We start from the raw sequence: 21,480 nt of genomic DNA on the forward strand, positions 1-21,480 counted from the left end.
CAACCAAATTGTCCATGGTACAACCACTTTCGTTGGCCAAGTGACTGGTTGTCCGCGGGACATTTTTTAAATTTTGAGCCGCCAAGCAAATACTATTGTTATTTTATATATTAATCTCAGCTCACACTAAATTATAGACGAAAGCGCATCTCGTGTAGTATAATTGATAACAATGCATCAAGTACTTATGTTTTAATCACAGTTGTCTGACGGACTGACAATAAAGCCACCCCACACTCACCAACGACGCTCGGACGACTGTTGCCGTGATTTTATACAAATCAAAATGGCGTTTGAGCCCGACAATTAATTATTGTGTTTAGCTTGTTGTTTAGGAATCTACCACGCCATCTGTGTTTTGTTTCCATAACTAAATTACGGTTGTCTGTGAGACCTGTGCCATGTAGATGATTTATGGGGACAAAAGTAAAATGCCTGAAAATCGTATTATATCCAATAAAAAAAAAATATTTGTATGTTTTTATGTCAATAGTCATGAACTGAAACAAGAAGTGTATTTGGTATTTATGGTCGTGATAGTATGTGTTCGTGATGCGAAGTTTGTTAATGCATTGTAGCTTGGGGACAAATGTGATAGTACTGAAAAATTGCATTTAGTCTCTGGACAACCATGAAACTACGCACAAATTAATAAAACAAGTAAAATATTGTTCACAATAATGTTAGAAAATATTAAAAGGAATATAATTAAAACCAATTTAACTCTTTGTGATTTCATGTTTATTAATTATCGTTCAGGGACATGATGCGTGTACCGTCGGACCATTAAAAGTTGATCGACCCATTTGCATGCCGTTGAATAACGGCTAAACATGCTGAAATAATGTATCTTATTCTTAACACCTATGTATACCATGTTTACTTGCAAATAAACGATTTATTTATTTATTTATTTAAAAAAAATATTTCGCCTAAAATAATTATTGTTCACATTAAATTACGTCGTTGCGTTGTTGTAACAGAAGAGTAGTACCTGTGGTAGTACTAGCGTTTAGCTACTATTATGTATTCTGTGGTAGTACTAAAAATTGATAATATGAATATGTATAGGTATGCGTAGGTATGTGAATAGTTTACACCCCAAAATCCAGAAGGCGCATTGTCGCCTGTCACAGTCAAAAAGATTTGCCATATTATGCTTCAAGAGGGCTCTCTATTCTCTATTATACATTATACTCTTTGACTTGCTCTGCTCGACCATTTTGCTATCCTACAATATTTTATTCTGCCGTTTGCGTAGTCACATTTGACAAGTTGACACTTGACAAATGACACTTGACAGTCCGCTGCACGCTTCAAACAAAAGTCAAAACAAGGCGCGTGGTTGGTTTGCGATCTAGCTCTCCGTAGACCGTATGATCGAAGCTTGTAGTGGGTAGTTGGCACCTCTTGTACACCGAGACGTCAAAAGGCTGGTCTGCAGCATCGTCGTGTAAATAATTTAATCTAATTATGAGATAAGCGGGCGCGTCAGTTGTGTGTGTATGAGTGGAGGTCGCGCTGGGCCATGTGAGTCGCTATTGCGTCGCGGCCTTCAGCAGTGTAATCCGGTTAGCGAGCCCATGCGGCCGGTCGGGAGCCTGTGTTGAGCGCGGTGTGTGTGTGTGCAGGTCGCAGAGAGCGGGCAGCTGGCAGCCGAGCGCCGGCCCGCCGTCGACATGAAGCCTCTCGATGACTACAGGAACGGAGATGGTACGTTTATACTTGCCGAAAACTCACTTCTTGTGCATGCTTAATTGTTTTTTTTAACCAATACATCATTTTTCATTATTTAAAATAGGTAGTTAAAGAAGTCACAAACTTATTTCTTTACTATCTTTTATTTTTTTTTTGTAATTAATGACACACTAAATTATATTAGCCGTAATGAACTTCAACTATTATTTAACAGTCTGAGGTAACTATAATTAAACAAAATACCTTTGTTCATTAGGTTTCTCCAACTGATTTGATTGATAATTAAAAAGCTGTTATTTTATGATAAGATAGTATATCTACTTACTTACATCATGCTCTCAAAAAAGGATTACATAAAAATAAATGAGATTTGTATATGCAAGGTCAGGAACACAGGATGGTGGAGCCAAAAGCTGGTAATTAACACAATATGATCTACCGGCAGTGCTCAGCTGCTAAATATTGAAATGCCTTGAAGATATGTATTTATATTATCTTAATTAGTGTACAGTGATACGATATCAGAGAGGTGTGATTACCGTTGCCAGTTTCATTGGATATTGGTCTTTGAGTACAAGTTGTGCATTAGTGAACAACTCAATACTCATAATGAAAAATTAACTTGTGCCTGTGTTTTTATCTATTTGTTTTAAAAGTCATAATCACCAGCATACTGGTATTTTATAAAGTTCATCTTAAAAATATTTAATCTCTATAACAGGTAAACAAACAGTTGATGATGGTTCTGTTTTCAATTGTGTTATAACCTTGTATTCAGGCTATGATAGTCATTTATGTTTTGTCATTTTTGTTTGAAAGCTATTTATCTAAAATTAAAGGTATGTTAAGTAGGTTGTATGTTCAATAGTTTCAGATAGAATTAACATATAATATATGTATACCACACACCACAGACAAAGCCAGGACCCCTACTAACCTATGAAACACTGATATTTCAAACAGTATTAATAATTATTGTTATTAAAACTGTTGCATACCAAAATTTTCTTTATATACCTTTTCACAGATTAACAATTGAAATATAATTTAAAATAAATATATTGCCATGTGTTACTGTCACATCTATCACTCACATGTTATTAATTGTTATGGATATGGTTACTATTGGTAGGGGCCAAACGCACAGAGAAGAAGAAGATTAATGGTTAATGTGTGATTGTTAATAAGACATACAAATTCCTTATTAATGGTTTGTTTATGTTTTATGAAAATGACATGGAAGTTACAATAACATTGCTTAAACTAAAATTGCTGTAGAGTTCACATATAGGTGACTACACAACACTAAGCTGGCAATTTGGTTCTCACATATCATTATTGTTTTGATAACTAGATTTTCGCCCGCGGCTTCGCCTGCGTTTTCAAAGAAAAACCCGCATAGTTCCTGTTCCCTATGATTTCCAGGATAAAACCTATCCTATGTGTGAATCCAAGTTACCCTCTATATGTGTGCTTAATTTCATTGAAATCGGTTCAGTAGTATTTGTGTGAAAGAGTAACAAACACGCACACATCCTCACAAACTTTCGCATTTATAATATTATAGTAGGATACACATGAAATTTTGATAAGGATTTGCTATATCATAGACATATCTCTTTCTGTATGTATCCCATGTACATATTTAATGCAGTTTTATTTCTTCTTAAAAACAAAGGAATATTTCCTTCCTGCAAAATATGGCATCTGCAGCATTTCAAGTTTCATGTCTTAGATTTTCCGTCAAGGCATATTGAATCTTTTAAAATAAATCCATTTTGTGGTCATACTTAATTTACTCTAAAACTGATCACAGGCTGGTAAAGTTCAATTTTAACATTCACCTCATAGAAAATTGGCACAATATGCACAATTGTTTTATGATAATTCCTATTTTCAATTTGCCAGCTAGAATGATGTGCTATGATATTAGAGTATTCTGTTTATACAAACAAACAGTGAGATGTACAATACAAGTGCAGGGCAGGTGGTACCGACTACCGACCGGGGCCGGGTCGGTGCCTGGCGCCGCGTTACACGCTTGCATTGTACATTAACCAACAGCTGCAATCAATGCCGAAATAAATATTCAAGGTTTTCTCTGAAACACTTATAAAAAGTTATAATTGTTGTAATGTTCTTATTTTAGTTTCCATATTCACAAGTAGTGTTAACACCAGGGTTTTAGAAATAACAGAACATGATACATATCTGACATACTGTAATCATACCTATTTCTTTAATATTATTACTTATTTTCAGTCATTGAAATTGTTTTAGGAGTAAGGAAATGCTTTTATTCATAAAATATTGTAATAAGTAATAATCGAATTATCTAACTAAAAAGTTTTTCACTTTGAACGATGAACATACATTGTGAACATGGGATAAAGTGGGCCCGCACCATTGAGCTTGTAACTAGTGAGTGGCGGATTGCAATAAGGCAATTGGGAATCGTCGAAGTCTATCGCATTACGTAGTATGTACCTCGTGCGCTCCCCGCGCGGCTCCTACGCGGGTGACGCGGGGCCAGCCACTTGTCTCTCACCATAAATTCATTCATATTAATGTAGTTTGCGACACTAGTTGTGCTAGTAGCGACTGGCGATACGTTCGCCCGATTCTCGTTAATGATATACGTTCACTTGAAAGTTAATAAGTAACATATTAAACCTGGTTCAACTTAGTAACTATATATTTTAGATTATATTATTATACATTTACTTTTCGCTAGACAAGAAACAATGTTTACAAAAAATTATAGAAAAGTTGCTTTTTTCGGTTCGATAAATCTTATTCGATTGGAGCAGATTAACGTAATTGGAAAATGGAAACTCGAATAAATATCATCGATCTATTGCCATGTTTAACAGTGGTAACCCACTTTTCTTTGTTGCGGCGTTCTACAATTATTGAAAAAGTTTCATTTCACCTGTATCTCTTAAGTAGTCATAGGATTTCGCAGCAAACATTGACACATCGTAACAAGATGCAGTTTTTACAGATGTTTCGATGGGTAGGTTAATAAGTATTAAGTAGTAAAGTGAGATGTGTGTCGCAGTGGGCAGCGGCGCATCGACGGCGTCTCGGTCTGACGACAGCGAGGGCGAGGAGAGCGGCGCCCTGGAGCAGGAGCTGTCGCTGGAGGAGGCGGGCGCGCCCGCGCGCGTGCTGAGCGCGCTCAACGCGCTGCGCAAGGCGCGCCAGCACTTCGACGTGCTGCTGGCGGCGCGCGGCGACGAGGTGCCCGCGCACCGCGCCGTGCTGGCCGCCGTGGCGCCGCCGCTGCTGGCCGCGCTGCCGGCCGCCGGGCCCGTGCACACGCTGCGCCTCGACGTGCACCCCGACGCGCTGCGCGACCTGGTCGAGTTCGCGTACACGGGCCGGCTGCACGTGCGCGACCTGCCCGCCGCGCGCCGCCTGTACGCCGCCGCGGCCGCGCTGCGCGTGGAGCCCGCGCGCGCGCACCTCGCCGAGCGGCTGCTGCGCCGCGTGTCGCCCGCCGACTGCCTGGCGCTGCGCGCGCTGCCCGACCTGTCGCCCGCGCACCGCGCGCACCTGGACGCGTACATCGCGCAGAACGTGAGCACCCGCGCCGAATGTTGTGAGTGTGCCCCGAGTGTGTCGCCGCGCGGCCGCCTTATGCCCGTTTCTGTGTGCAGTTCGACGAGGTGTGCGCGTCGGGCGCGCTGGCGGCGCTGCCGCTGATCCGCATCGAGCTGCTGCGCGAGACGAGCGCGGAGGGCTGCGAGGAGACGCCGGCGACGCTCGCGGACGCCGCGCTCGCCTGGCTGCGCACCGTTCCCATCACCAGCGATGATGATGTGAGTCTTTGCCTTCAGCCTTGCGGCTTCTTCTTCGGTGTCTAGACAGGGAGTGACTTCAAATGTATATCTGCAACGTGAGGAAATTCTGGGAACTCTTAATTTTATTTTTTCTAATAAAAAGCCTGAATCAGTTATGCAATGTATGATCTTATAAAGAAACAACTGGTCCAAAAATAGACGACGCTTTTCCAGTAAACTTATATTATGCTTTTTAGAAGTAGTTTCATAATTGATAAAAGTATTTCCAGTCCGATATTCTAAAGCTTTTAGAAATTTATTTTGAATTTTTTCTATACGAGTAATGTGGACATTGTAATAAGGGCTCCATACAGTAGATGAAAATTCCAAAATACTGCGAACAAAAGCATAATATAATATTTTATAAGTGGACGGTTGTTTAAATGGTTTAGCGAGACGAAGTATCATTCCTAGTTGCTTATAGGCTTTAGAGATTATGTATTCCATGTGTAAATTAAAGCGTAGTTTTGTATCGAGAATAACTCCTAGATCTCTTACTTCCGTGACGCGTTTTATTTTATGACCGGAGAAGGCGTAATCGAAAATAAGGGGATTACGTTTTCTATTGAATGAAATAATTTGACATTTATCGGGGTTAAGAAATACTTGATTGATGTTGCAGAATAATTTAAACTTCTCTAAATCTGATTGCAATTTTAAACAATCTTCAAGTGTATTAACTGTCATAAAAATTTTTGTATCATCGGCGTAAAGTAGATGGTGTGAATTTTGAAAACAAGAACCTACATCGTTTATATAAACAGTAAACAAGAATGGACCCAAATGGGAACCTTGTGGAATACCCGAAGGTATCTTTAGGAATCCAGAAGTGTAACCCTTAAGTGCGACAGCTTGGCTTCTATTAGAAATATACGATTGAAGCCAGCGGAGAAGGTCACCGTGTATACCAAACTTGGATAATTTCATTACTAGTGTGGAGTGATTAATTTTATCGAAAGCTTTTGAAAAGTCAGTATACACGGCGTCCACCTGCAGGCCGGCATCAAGAGCATTCAAAATAAAGTCCGTATATAGTACAAGATTAGTCTCTACGCTACGCCCCCGGAAGAAACCATGTTGATGCTATGAAATATGTCGAGATGTTATCTGTTTTAATTGGTTTGTGACTATCTTTTCAAAAATTTTTCCTAATACGCATAATTTAGAGATCGGCCTATAATTTTGAACGTTTTGTTTATTACCGCCTTTTGAAATGGGTGTTATTAATGCCTTTTTCCAAATATCGGGAAAACATCCTTCTCTTAATTACTTATTGTATATAATCCAAACTGGGACAGAGAGTTCTTGTGATAATTTTGAAATAAGAAAAGGATGCACACCATCGAAACCGGCACTTTTTTTGGTGTCAACTTTTTTTAGATGCATCTGAACCAAACTAAGCGATATAGTGAGCTCCGAAACATCGATAGAAGCTTCATCAGAGCGTGATGCATCATTTAAAGACGATGCGTCATTACTGCTATCTTACGCTTATCACTTATACTGACGATTTGTGTGATATGATTGATAGAGGTCAAGAATTAGATGCAATATATGTATATGGATTTTAGTAAGGCATTCGATAAGGTGGATCGTTCGCTGCTGAGTGCTGCAAAGCCTAGAAAGTTGTCAAGGGTTGGTATTCATGGTCTAATGTTAAAGTGGTTAATGGTTATGAATCGCAGCCATTTGTAGCTACTTCGGGGGTTCCCCAGGTCTCGCACTTAAGGCCTATTCTGTTTTTAATTTTTATTAATGATTTGTCCTATGAAATTAATTACTCAAAATTTATACTTATTTATGCGTATGAATAAGTATAAATTTTATTAAATTTAAATTTAATACAGAGGATGCTAAATTTCTTCAAGACGATCTTAATTGAATTTCGGAATAGACAGTATCTAATAAGCTACCGTTAAATATAACTAAATGCAAATTTATGAAGTTTTCAAAAAAGTTACAGCCACACTCATCTTCGTAGATTCCTTAAAAGTGGCAATTCAAATAAATAAAATGTAGGGCGATATACCCAGCGTTGGGCTTGTGTTTGAGGGAATTGTTGTTGTTAAATTAAACTAAATGGTACACTAATTAATTTATTACTAAAATCACTGCTATTACACTGTTACTTGTTAATGTTTAATTGTTAATGTTATTCTTAATTATTATAATATGTTAAATAAATGTTATAATTATGTTATACATAATACTGATCAATTATCCTAGAACTAGAGTAGGTACATATACTTTTTATATACACTAACTAATGCCAGCAGAAATAGTATACATTTTAAGTTTTTCTTAATTATGGCCTGAAAATAAGTTAGCTTGGATAGCTGTACAGCAGCTATCCAAGCTATCGAAAGGAAGAAGTGTGATGTCGGACATACTCTAAAGTTACAATATTAATTCAAAGAATTCAATTAATTAAATTTATATTTATTAGGCCTATTCGCCCTGTATTTTATAGGAGCGTATTTGAGGCCATGGAATCTTTGTTTTGTTTACAATTAAAATTCAGTTACATAATATATACATCAGCTATTGTTAGGGCGCTCATCCAGTGTCACAGAATGATGAATGGAAATTATACATACCCGCACATCAACAGTTTTCTTTAATAAGTTTATGGTATGATTTCATAGTGAAGAAAGCGCTAAAAAATTATAACTCGAAAACTAGGAAAACTCGGATACCACACATGGGGTTTATTCTGATAGGAAATAAATAAATATCCAGGTGGAGGAGCTGTGCGCGCGCGTGCACCTGCTGTACGTGGACGCGGGCGGCGCGCTGCGCGACTGCAGCGAGCTGCCCGCCGCGTGCGGCGACGCGCCCGAGCTCGAGGAGTACAAGCGCGAGGCGCGCGAGCGCGGGGCGCGGCGGCGGGTGGGGGAGGGGGGCGGCGGCGACGACTGCGCCGTGGTGGCGGCGCGCGCGGGCGCGGGCGCGGGCGGCGTGACGCGCGCGCTCGTGGCGCTGCGCGGGCGGCTGGCGGCGGCGCGCGTGGGCTGGCGCGCCGCCAGCGCGTCCGACACGCCGCGCGGCGGGCGCCTGGGCGCGCTGGCGGCCGACGGCCCGCCGCCCGAGCCGGCGGGGGGCGCCGCGTGCGCGCGCATGGCGGCGGGGCGCTGCGCGGTGGGCGCGGCGGCGCTGGGCGCGCGCCTGCTGGTGTGCGGCGGGTACGACCGCGCGCGCGCGCTGCGCTCGGCCGAGGCCTACGCGCCGGCGCTGAACCGCTGGGAGCCGCTGCCGGACATGCGGCGGGCGCGCGCGCGCTTCCCGGCGGCGCGCCTGCACGGCAAGCTGTACGTGCTGGGTGGCTCGGACGGCTACACAGACCTCGACTCCGTGGACGTCTTCGACCCGGTGAGTGCTCTGCGATCGTCTTGCACCCTAAACCTTACTCTTTTACAATATTTTTGGTAACAATTTACCTAGTATTTTCTAGTGTTCGATTTTACGCGAATATTGTACATTTAAAAATCTTTAATTTCTAAACAATTTACCTTTTCACATCCGGTTAGTCTTCTATTCATTTTGATGTTCTAAAGGTGGTTTAAGTTTTTGTTAAAAAAAATATGTAAGTAATACATAGTTCGCTCCGTTCATTTATTTAGTTAACGTTTTATACAGGGTGTCCAATGGCAGATTTCAATGTTTGAGAGCTTGCAAAAAAAGAAGTATTATGTCTATATTTTATCTCGTGCGGATTTTATCTCCTGAAAATTACATTTTCCAAATGCCGCCCTTCTACTCTCACACACTCCTCAAGTCTATTCCGCATGTTGAGAAAAACTTATTTACAAAGGGAACTGGGAATTCTGTTTATTTCAGCCCGGATATTTTCCTTCAGTTGTCCTATGGTTGTTGGATTTGATTGGTAAACCACAGATTTTAGATAGCCCCACAAGAAAAAATCACATGGACTTAGGTCTGATGCAGAGGCGGCTCGTCCTCAGGAGCGCTGGTGCAGTGAACTCCCATAAATAATTATAATAAAGTTATACCTGCTCATTATTTAAAATCTATCGTAAAAAAACTCCAATACTAATATCAATAAAATACACATCCTCACAAACTTTCGCATTTATAATATTAGTAGGATTAAAACTGCTTTTTACATTATCTCTCTGATTGAATTTTTTAATTTATCTATCAAATTAAATACTTAATTAAATAAAAATAATATTACCTTCACAATCGCCTAACAACGGTTTAGAACAATCTTCCGTATCCTCTCCCATCTCACGGAACCGTTGTATTAAGTTCTCTTCTGAATTATTTCTGAGAAACACGAAATATAAGGTTATTTTTATTTTATTTTATTTTTATTTTATTTTTATAAGAACACAACAGTCATACATGATTTTATATAACAAAGTTCTAGAATTAACTATGACCACACAACATGTTCTATTATTAAAATGAAAGACAACATATAAAAAAGAAAACGAGCCTCACGCCAAAGGAACTAACTACTAATCTTAATCTTAAAATAATAAATAGAGCCCACATTTCATTACAAACTAAGAAAAACTAAATAATTTAAATTATACATAGGTTATACATTAGCTACATTATAAAATGATATTTCTTATTTGATGTCTATAACTATTACAAGAACATTGAAAAATATCTATGTCTAATAATTCCTCATTATAAAATTTGGCTGCTCTTTTTAAAAAGGCATTCTTGGCGTAATTTGTGTTACAGGGAGTGACCTCAAATGTATATCTGCAACGTGAGGAAATTCTGGGAACTCTTAATTTTATTTTTTCTAATAGCAAGCCTGAATCAGTTATGCAATGCATGATCTTATAAAGAAACATCTGGTCCAAAAATAGACGACGCTTTTCCAGTAAACTTATATTATGTTTTTTTGAAGTAGTTTCATAATTGATAAAGGTATTTCCAGTCCGATATTCTAAAGCTTTTAGAAATTTATTTTGAATTTTTTCTATACGAGTAATGTGGACATTGTAATAAGGGCTCCATACAGTAGATGAAAATTCCAAAATACTGCGAACAAAAGCATAATATAATATTTTATAAGTGGACGGTTGTTTAAATGGTTTAGCGAGACGAAGTATCATTCCTAGTTGCTTATAGGCTTTAGAGATTATGTATTCCATGTGTAAATTAAAGCGTAGTTTTGTATCGAGAATAACTCCTAGATCTCTTACTTCCGTGACGCGTTTTATTTTATAACCGGAGAAGGCGTAATCGAAAATAAGGGGATTACGTTTTCTGTTGAATGAAATAATTTGACATTTATCGGGGTTAAGAAATAATTGATTGATGTTGCAGAATAATTCAAACTTCTCTAAATCTGATTGCAATTTTAAACAATCTTCAAGTGTATTAACTGTCATAAAAATTTTTGTATCATCGGCGTAAAGTAGATGGTGTGAATTTTGAAAACAAGAACCTATATCGTTTATATAAACAGTAAATAAGAATGGACCCAAATGGGAACCTTGTGGAATACCCGAAGGAATCTTTAAGAATCCAGAAGTGTAACCCTTAATTGCGACAGCTTGGCTCCTATTAGAAATATACGATTGAATCCAGCGGAGAAGGTCACCGTGCATACCAAACTTGGATAATTTCATTATGAGTGTGGAGTGATTAATTTTATCGAAAGCCTTTGAAAAGTCAGTATACACGGCGTCCACCTGCAGGCCGGCATCAAGAGCATTCAAAATAAAGTCCGTATATAGTACAAGATTAGTCTCTACGCTCCGCCCCCGGAAGAAGCCATGTTGATGCTGTGAAATATGTCGAGATGTTATCTGTTTTAATTGGTTTGTGACTATCTTTTCGAAAATTTTTCCTAATACGCATAATTTAGAGATCGGCCTATAATTTTGAACGTTTTGTTTATTACCACCTTTTGAAATGGGTGTTATTAAAGCCTTTTTCCAAATATTGGGAAAACATCCTTCTCTTAATGACTTATTGTATATAATCCAAACTGGTACAGAGAGTTCTTGTGATAATTTTGAAATAAGAAAAGGATGCACACCATCGAAACCGGCACTTTTTTTGGTGTCAATTTTTTTTAGATGCATCTGAACCAAACTAAGCGATATATTGAGCTCCGAAACATCGATAGAAGCTTCATCAGAGCGTGATGCATCATTTAAAGACGATGCGTCATTACTGCTATCGTTGGATACAAAAACAGAATGAAAGTAAGAATTAAAAAGATCGCAAATAGTAGCACCATCCGTTGCTGACTGTTCGTTATACGTTATATAGGCGGGAGTGGGATTAGATATAAGTTTCGACTGTATAAAGGTCCAGAAATATTTAGGATTTGAGTTAATGTTGTTTTCGGATGATTTTATATAATTAACGTGACATTCAGTAAGCATTTTCTTTTCACGGGATCGCAGTAATTTAAATTCCTGGTAATCTCGGGGATCACCATATTTTTTCCAACGAGAATGAATTGCACGCCTCATAAGCGAAGCGTTGAGGTGGGTACTACTGTCACTTCGCGCAAAACATCTGATTTTTCAAACTTAAAATGTCTTTATGTATCATACATTGCACTTGTAAGATAATACATACACACACATATTAAGAAAAAACACTATTTTTAACGTTCATGATATTTTTGATGTCATTTTTGTTATTTAAACTAGTTAAAAAACAGTTTAAAAAAGTTCTGTCTTGGACGTCCGTGTGTCTGTATGTGCGGATCCTTTTTCTTGTTAACACGATAGCGACCGAAATACTTTACTAATCGAGTCTTTTTTTTTCTCTTACGCTTGAGTATGCTCAGGAATAGAACCCTTTCATTTTTCAGGGTCTGATTCGATGTGGTTTAATTGTTATTAAATAAACAAAAATAATAATTAATAAATATTTATTAAAAAAAAATTATGAGGCGTGCACTTTTGGATTTTCCAAATTATTTTTAATTTTTCTCGAATGACGCGGACAAGGGATCGTGAGTACCAAACCGGATGTTTGCGAACGCCTAAAGTTCTAGTTTTAGGAACATGTTGTTCTATCAATCGATGTATAGAAGAGTAAAAATAAGTAGCAGCCGATTCTGTATTCATATTATGGAGCGTATTCCAATCAATAATGTTTAGATCCTTACTGAATGCATCAAAATTTGTCTTATGAAAGTTATGTCTATATTGATAATTTGTTTTTAAATACACTGTTTTGTTTAAAGGGAGTATAATATCTATGGCTTTGTGGTGATTATCTTCAAGAGTGAGTGGAGACATACAAGCCGTAACGCAGCAAATAGTATTACTTAAGACGAGATCTAATATTCGACCGTTAATATTAAAACATCCGTTGTATTGGATTAAGTTGGATAAATTCATAAAATCCGCTAAGGCCGAGACTTCGGAGTCATCGCTAGGTATGAAATCTGGATATGTTCGATCTGTTAAAATCCATGACGCGTTCGATATATTGAAATCTCCCAACAGGAGAAAACGACAGTCGGCATTATGTAGCATGCGTTCGGATACATTATCGAAAAATAATTGTAACGCACGAGAGTGACCGGGCCCGTGCGGGAAGTAGGCGCACGCAATATGCAGGAAGGATGAACCGGTATCGTTACGGCCGGGTGGAGAGGAGTCGAGCTGCAGAGTGAGCCACAGCTCCTCGGCAGCCGGCGACGAGCACCAGTCGTCCCGGCGCCGCACGCTCAGGTCGGAGCGCACGGCCACCAGCACGCCGCCGCCGCGCACGCCCCGCGCCGCCCCGCTCGCCCCCGATCGGTCCCGTCGATAAACATTATAATTTGAGTGGAAATACTCACCATCGTAAAAATCCGGGGTCAACCAAGTTTCGGTTAAGGAAATCAAATCATAATTATTTCGGAGAACGTTCGATATGAAGTCGTGCGACTTAGTTCGTAATCCCCTCACGTTCTGATAATATATATTCAAAACTTCTAAATGAGTCATTGGTAAAGAATCATTATATTATAGGAATAACGCCAAGAAAATAAATATAGAAATAATAAATAGAATAGTTCATTAGTTGCCTGATTTATAGTATACCAATTTTCAATGTTCATTGTAATATCAGTTTTAAAAAAGACCAAATTATAATTTTTACAAAGTTTAAATTCACATACCAAAAATATCCTAAAATTGTTAAAGAAAGATTCCGTATAATACCAATTTTCAATGTTCATTGTAATATAAGTTTTTGAAAAGTACAATTTAAAATTTTTACAAAATTTCAATCCACATACAGATAATATCATAAAATGTTTAAAGACACATTCCATGTAATTAATAACTAGTTTCGTGTAAACAATTCTTATATTATGAAAATAGTTTCTTCCGAATACCTTACAATGCATTGAGAATAATGAATGCGTCAGTAACTTATAGGTTAATAATTGAATGTTGGAAACAAGATAAGGTGATGTGTATAAAACAGTTATTATTTTTATTTTATAAGATAATCTATATAACAAACCACATAAGTTAGATAATATAAAAACACATAGTGGATTACATGTTTTGTGTTGTGAGTGTGTGAATCAGTTATAAACCCAAATCGTGTTAAGTTTGTAAAATTAATAAGGACACAGATTAAAGTACGCAAATAAATATGTATATAAAAAGTAGGTTGGCGAGGTAATAATAAAATAACTAGTCATTTTAACTTTAATAAGTCAGATTCGTTAGCTATTCTTACCACTTTAGACTTATCATTTTTCCGTAGAAATATTTTACAGTCTCTAATCCACAAATATGTATACTTAGTTTAAGTTAAACTTGATATCACGAGCTTTCTTTAGGAGTTGTTTATTCGTTGGTGTGAGATGCTCGTTAATATGTACACTGGAAGCGGGCCCCGCTATGCCAATATCAGCCGTGGTTAGTCTTCGTCGCGCGCGTGCCGCTGCAATCAGCTGATTTTTGCGTTGTCGTTGTGTAAAACGCACAATTATTGAAGGAGGGCGGGAATGCACTTCTTGATTATTATCACCCCGAAATGAACGAACCCTGTGAATAGTGTCAACGTCTGTATCCAGTAAGGTCATACCGACCATAGTACATATAGTGCCCAGGATATTGTATAAATTTTCGCCAGTTGTTTGAGGAACACCTTGAATTTCTATATTATTTAGCCTTGAAAATTGATTCTGATAATTAATATCTTGCACAAGTTCATTGACAGTTTGTTGAGTTTCCGTTAATTGTTGTGAAACGGTCATAAGCGACGCCACAGTACCAGTTATTTATTATGCATACCATGTTTAAATATACATTTATAGTTGAATCGTTTCTATCACCTTAAATACGTATTTTATCATAATTTATCAAAGAGAAATTTTCCTGGCGTATATAATTTTTCCTGGCTTATACAAATTTTCCTGACGTATAGAAATTTTCCTGGCTTATAGAAATTTTGCTGGCTTATAGAAATTTTCCCGACGCATAGAAATTTTATAAACATTTTCCTGACTTATACAAATTTTCCTTATCTATATAATTTTTCGGCAAAGAGAAATTTTCCTGGCTTATAGAATTTTTCCTGACGTATAGAAATTTTCCTGGCTTATCGAAATTTTCCTGTCTTATCGAAATTTTCCTGGCGTATAGAAATTTTCCTGACGTATAGAAATTTCCCTGCCTTATAGAAATTTTCCTGACGTATAGAAATTTCCCTGCCTTATAGAAATTTTCCCGACGCATAGAATTTTTCCTGACGTATAGAAATTTTCCTGGCTTATAAAAATTTTCCTGACGTATATAAATTTTCCGGACTTATGGAAATTTTCCTGTCTTAAATTTTCCTTTCTCATGGAAATTTTCTTGGCGTATACAAATTTTCCTGGCTTATAGAATTTTTCCTGACGTATAGAAATTTTCCTGGCTTATAAAAATAGACTTATACTTTTGCGGCAAAGAGAAATGTTCCGCACGTATAGAAATTTTCCTGGCTTATAGAATTTTTCCTGACGTATAGAAATTTTCCGGACTTATGGAAATTTTCCTGTCTTAAATTTTCCTTTCTCATGGAAATTTTCCTGGCATATAGAAATATTTTCCTGGCTTATACAAATTTTCCTTATCTATATTATACTTTTGCGGCAGAGAAATTTTCCTCACGTATAGAAATTTTCTGGCTTATAGAATTTTTCCTGACGTATAGAAATTTTCCTGACGTATAGAAATTTTCCTGACGTATAGAAATTTCCCTGCCTTATAGAAATTTTGCTGGCTTATAGAAATTTCCTGACGCATAGAAATTTTCCTGACGTATAGAAACTTTCCTGGCTTATAGAATTTTTCCTGACGTATAGAAATTTTCCTGGCTTATAAAAATTTTCCTGGTGTATAGAAATTTTCCGGACTTATGGAAATTTTCCTGTCTTAAATTTTCCTTTCGTATGGAAATTTTCCTGGCTTATAAATATTTTTCTGGCTTATAACATTTTTCATCCCGTACGCTATGCTCTCTATCCACAGGCCGCGCGTGCGCAGAATGGCTCTTGGAATCTGCATAGCTAGCGAACGTATAAACTCGCCCGGTCGTTGGGCGCTTTCACCAGGGCCCTGGAATTATGGAATTATTATTAATTTCATGAACAATATCATCATCATCATTTTTATTGAAAACAATATTCATATTATTATATTTTTCTTTGCCCGCGGATTCCCCTGATATTAAATTCGCTTCATACTAATTATGAGTCGTTTTACCGCTGTCAAAAGTTACCCATGGCCATGTCACATTAAAACGAATAACACACTTTCGCATTTATAATATTACTAGAGGTCCGCCCCGGCTTCGCCCGTGGTACATATTTCGCAATAAAAGGTAGCCTATGTCCTTTCTCGGGTATCAAAATATCTCCATACCAAATTTCATGCAAATTGGTTCTGTAGTTTAGGCGTGATTGAGTAACAGACAGACAGACAGAGTTACTTTCGCATTTATAATATTAGTATGGATTTATAATGTGGTGCTCATTTTTTTTTGTAATAAATTATCCTGCTAACGCTATTGTATTTTCGTTGTTTTATTTCAAGTGAACACCCATACAATTTTGTCACGAGCCGCCTCTGGTCTGATGACCTGGGTGGCCACGGGATGGTGCCGTTTCGGGATATGTGCTTTTCAGGAATAACTGCCGCACTCATTTATTGACACATTAGCAGTATGAGCCGTAGCAAATCTTGAATAATCTGAATTTTGTATGGATGGAAATTAAGCTTTTTTCGCATTAGTCTACCTGTAAAGTCGATTTCGGAATTCCCAATATCGACGAACGTGTGCGAAGTGATAAACGAGGATTTTCAATTACAGAATTCATAACAAGTTCAATGTTTTCTATCGTGGATACTGATGGTGCTGGTCCGAGCCTAGGGTTATTAATGACTGAACCTGTAGCTCTAAACCTTGCTACCCACGACTGTATCAAATTTATCGAAGGTCCATCTCTTAACCGATGAATTTGATAACGGTTGTTATCAAATTCATCGGTTAAGAGACGGGCCGTCGGTTTAACAACCGTTGCTGACGTTTAAAATCACACGAAAAGTATGCCTCAATAGCATAAGCGCGATGCTCTCCGCTCCACTGCTCCATGGCGACTAAAAAATCCGCAGCGCTCACGCGTTGAATGACACCCCCCGCGTCCCCTCGCACGTTGCGTTTTAAAACTAGAAGCAAACATTGAAATCTGCTGCTGGACAGGGTGTATTGTTGACCGGGACGGGCGCTGTGTCGGCAGGAGGCGGCGGGCGGGCGCGGCGCGTGGAGCGGGGCCGCGCGGCTGCCCGTGGCGCGGCAGCACGCGGCCGCGGCGGCGGACGAGGCGCGCGGCCTGCTGTACGTGGCGGGCGGCGCGGCCGACGGGCGCCCGCTGCGCGCCGCGCACCGCTACGCGCCCGCCGCCGACGCGTGGAGCGACGCGCCGCCGCTGCGCGCCGCGCGCTCGCAGGCCGCCGCCGCCGTGTGGCGCGACGCGCTGTGGCTGCTCGGCGGCTGCGACGAGTGGCGCTGCCTGGCCGCCACCGAGACGCTGCCGCTGGCCGAGCCCGCCGCCTGGGCGCCCGGCCCGCCGCTGCCCACGGCGCGCCGCTCGGTGGGCGCGGCCGTGTGGCGCGGCGCGCTCGTGGCGGCCGGCGGGTCGGCGGGCGCCGCGTCGCTGCGCGCCACCGAGCTGCTGGAGCCGGGCGCGGCGGGCTGGCGGGCCGGCCCGCCGCTGCGCCGCGCGCGCGCCGCGCCCGCGCTGGCCGAGCTGGGCGGCGCGCTGTACGCGGCGGGCGGCTACTCGGGCAAGGACTTCCTGTCGTGCGTCGAGTGCCTGCTGGAGCCGGACGGCGCGTGGACGCAGCTGGTGCCGGCGCGCGACCCGGCCGACCTGGCGCGCCTGCCCGCGCCCCGCGCGCCCGAGCGGAGCGAGCAGAGCGGCGAGCAGAGCGAGCAGAGCGGCGAGCAGAGCGCGCCCGTGTGACGCAGCATTACATTCCATTTTACACGATATCGACCACGCTACGAACATTGACCATTTATCTATATTTTCCTCTGTTCTTTTGAATGGTGATGATTTAAAAATGTATCATCCGATGAGCATTTCTCAAAATAATGACGTATTTATATTTTTTATAAAGTCGTTCACTCCTTTTGTACTAGTTGCTGAGCACCGATTCGCCAGTATGTATTTAGAATAATAATCTATAATCCTTCGCTCGAAATTTGTTTAATCTGGCTCGTCTGTATACTATGTATTATAAAATTGAAAAAAAATTATGAAGAAATAAATATATATGTTAGCTTAGAAAATATATTAATTATTAATGTTGGAGTCGATGAAGTAGATTATTAAATGTTACGACGCTTGGTTGAGCGCGAGGGCCTGTCCTCTCGCAGCGCGCACTTGTATATTCTAAATTAAATTTGTCTACCTCAGCCGCTTGTCGGCGCGCGGTGTGTGACGTCACTGCCGCTAGTGTGACGTCACTGCCGCTAGTGTGACGTCACTGCCGCTAGTGTGACGTCACTGCCGCTAGTGTGACGTCACTGCCGTTACACCGCGCGGCGCGGCGCCATGCACCGTGACGTCACGACACAACAAATAAACGACTCTATAGCGCCCGTATTGCTGGCACCGAGACACAGAATACATAATAGTAGCTAAATACCCGAGCATAAATTAATGTGTTTTCAAATTCTTATCGACTTGACATAATATAACTTAATTTTAAGTTTTACATTATATAATTCTATAATTTTATATACAATATAATTCTATATTAAATACAGTATATTTGTATTGTGAAAACGTGCATCGGTTGTGGTATCGTTATTGTTTGTCCTTATTACAAGCGACACTTACATATATTATGGCATATCACACCATCGGCGGCGACACGGGCGCTAGAGACGCGTCACGCGACACTTGCCTTAACGAGACACCGACTCGCATATACTAGCGGGTCTCGTGGATATTTTAGAGTATCATTTACTGACGTCCGCCGATCCCGCTCGACGGTATACTTTGTACGTTCCATTTTTAATGCATTTTAACATTTTACATAATATTGTATACTTATTACTTGCGTGTCGAATGCGATCCGGACGTTTCGCCGGGTCGGCTTATAGTTTGACACACGGAAAGTTTATAGGGTTTTGTACGGTCGGGGTGTTGAAGTATTGTTAGCTATTAACCTAGATTAGTTCGCGGGCGGGGCGAGGCGCCGTGCGGGCCGTGCTGTGCCGTGCGGGCCGTGCTGTGCCGTGCGGGCCGTGCTGTGCCGAGCTGTGTCGTGCTGTGCCGTGCGGTTGGGTCGCTCGCGTCGCGCCTCGCCTCGTAGACCCTGCGCGTTTATATTATTAACCCTAGAAGCCTAATCTATATGGAACGTACAAAAAGCCTTAATATACGTCTCAGAGGCTTACACATATAAAAGCCATTATTTTAGGTATATTATTTAATTATTATTGTTTTATTAAAGCGGAAATTTGAATTTGGGAAATAAACTAAAAATAAAACTACACTATTATCAATTATAACTATAATCAAAGTTGTTTATTACAACATAAAAAACAATATGCATAAATTGGAACAAAAAAATTTACTTCTTCAAAATCAACTTAAAACATATATTATTTTTATAAAGTATCAATTTTTTTACGCTTATTATATATTTTTAGATAAAACATTACAACTAACCGGTCTATAAAGGATTAGTTTAACTTTAGGACCACACTACACATAAATCAACCTTGTGCTCGCCACACACAGATTTTTTTACATTTATTACACACAAATTTTGAAATTCATGGTTGGATTAGTTTCTGCAGAAGGCCCAGATTATTGTAATGACGCAACGAACTCAGACACCTCATTATTTTAGCCCTTGCTTTGAACGTCGTCGATAATATGGTCATCCTCAACTTCGGAACCTGAATCCTCGTGAGGACTGCCTTCTCCATTCAAAATTGCGATAATGTCGTCTTTATTTAATAGATTGGACCGTAATATATTTATAACTGAAACAATTCCGAAAAAAGGTATAAAATACACGAAAAACAATCAAAAGTAAAATCACTTAATCTTAGTTAAAAGTTACACAAAGCCTAAACATACGTCTCGCAGGCATGCAACACTTCGATAAATCAAAAATGGCGGGACTTACCATAACGATACAGGCACCGTCCTCTAGCTCCCGTCGGCCACTGAGATAACTAAAAAGTACGACGCGCTAGCTTCAACCGTTAGAAAGAGACATCTGATATTCGAATTTTTGTACGCCTCGCAGGCGTAGATTAGGCTTCTAGGGTTAAGTAATCATTTCCCCGAGGCCCGCCTCGGTAATGTTATAAGAATCTTTTGTTCTTTTGTATTAATTTCGTCACAAAAGACACTATTTTAGTTAGGTTACGCGCCCCCTCCCCGCGGTAGCCCCGCGATGTCAGACATTGGGGCTCCCGGGGGCGGCCGCGAGAGCTCTTCCATCTGATATGTTTCCTATTGTTTGTTTTATTGAAATAAAGTTATGTCATCTTTTATGCGTTGATTATTTCATAACCTCCAAACTCATTTGAATTCCCCTCCTTACTTGTACTAATTATAACGATACAATATTTTTACTAATTCCTTTATTAGGTACATGTCCATAATGTAAACTGTTTATCTATTTAGTTACTATATCGTGCACCTGCCTTACATAAATGTTAGTCGTTCGCAATTGGCCATATAAAGTTCACATGAAAATAAGTAGGCAAATAAATTATTACCTAATAGGGTTTCGGTTCAAATGATTAATAGTGGCGTATGTCAGGATTTCTGTAAATCCAGCCACTTAGGAAGTGAAGTGTCCATTTTTCTGTATTCCCGAAGTCGCGGACAGAAATCTAATAATAATTAAAGGAAGAGAAAAGCCTTCTGCAGGCTTCTCTCTATATAATATATGTAATTTTATGTTTAAATACCTAATTTTAGATCTATTAAGGGGACTAGAAGAACTAAACGCGAGTTTTATAATGCTTTAAAGAATATGATTAACTGCAGTAAAAAATTCCAGACAAATATATGATATTCTTCAGGATCTACTTACTAGCTAGATAGTGTGTTGAAAACACAATACAACTTATTTTACTCGATAGAAAAAAATCACTAAGGTACCTCTAAAAAAATCTTTTGATGCTTAAAAACCATACTAAACTACTTGCAATCATGCTGTTTTTTCGGCAAATAATTCTACAAGCAACATACTACAATAATAGTGTTTTACTTTTTTAGTCCAATCAATAGATAAATCCAAATCAAACCAAAAACGTACGCATATGTGCGTGAACGCCTGTGCACCGACAGTACCGGCCGAGGCCTGTTGCCTATGCCTGTTGCTAGACGGACGTGTTGCTTGTTTTGCTGATTTTTTTCCGCCAGAATTATTGACGTGACAACGTCTTATAATTCGAT

At 39.7% G+C, this 21,480-nt stretch overlaps 1 protein-coding gene across 3 annotated transcripts; it reads left to right on the forward strand.

Annotated features, from left to right (window-relative positions):
* Window positions 1-1,264: 1,264 nt before the first annotated feature.
* On the forward strand, window positions 1,265-20,565 carry LOC149477121 (influenza virus NS1A-binding protein homolog). 3 transcript variants are annotated; one of them, XM_089710571.1, is made up of 6 exons: window positions 1,265-1,530; window positions 1,632-1,713; window positions 4,760-5,280; window positions 5,361-5,522; window positions 8,283-8,912; window positions 17,284-18,291. In XM_089710571.1, exons 2-6 carry the CDS (start codon window positions 1,680-1,682, stop codon window positions 18,007-18,009), a joined length of 2,073 nt encoding a protein of 690 aa, XP_089566697.1. In that variant the 5' UTR covers window positions 1,265-1,530; window positions 1,632-1,679; the 3' UTR covers window positions 18,010-18,291. The 3 variants fall into 3 exon arrangements, 2 of the variants coding, with proteins under 2 accessions (XP_089566697.1, XP_089566696.1); XM_089710570.1 differs by having other exon boundaries at window positions 1,271-1,453; XR_016317605.1 differs by adding an exon at window positions 20,329-20,565 and having other exon boundaries at window positions 1,274-1,713; window positions 17,284-19,378.
* The last annotated feature ends 915 nt before the right edge of the window (window positions 20,566-21,480 follow it).

This window comes from Colias philodice, chromosome 25, assembly GCF_061535455.1.
Source record: "Colias philodice isolate Cphi_HAF_F1 chromosome 25, ilColPhil1 Martin Lab GWU primary, whole genome shotgun sequence".
Classification (NCBI taxonomy): Eukaryota; Metazoa; Arthropoda; class Insecta; order Lepidoptera; family Pieridae; genus Colias; species Colias philodice.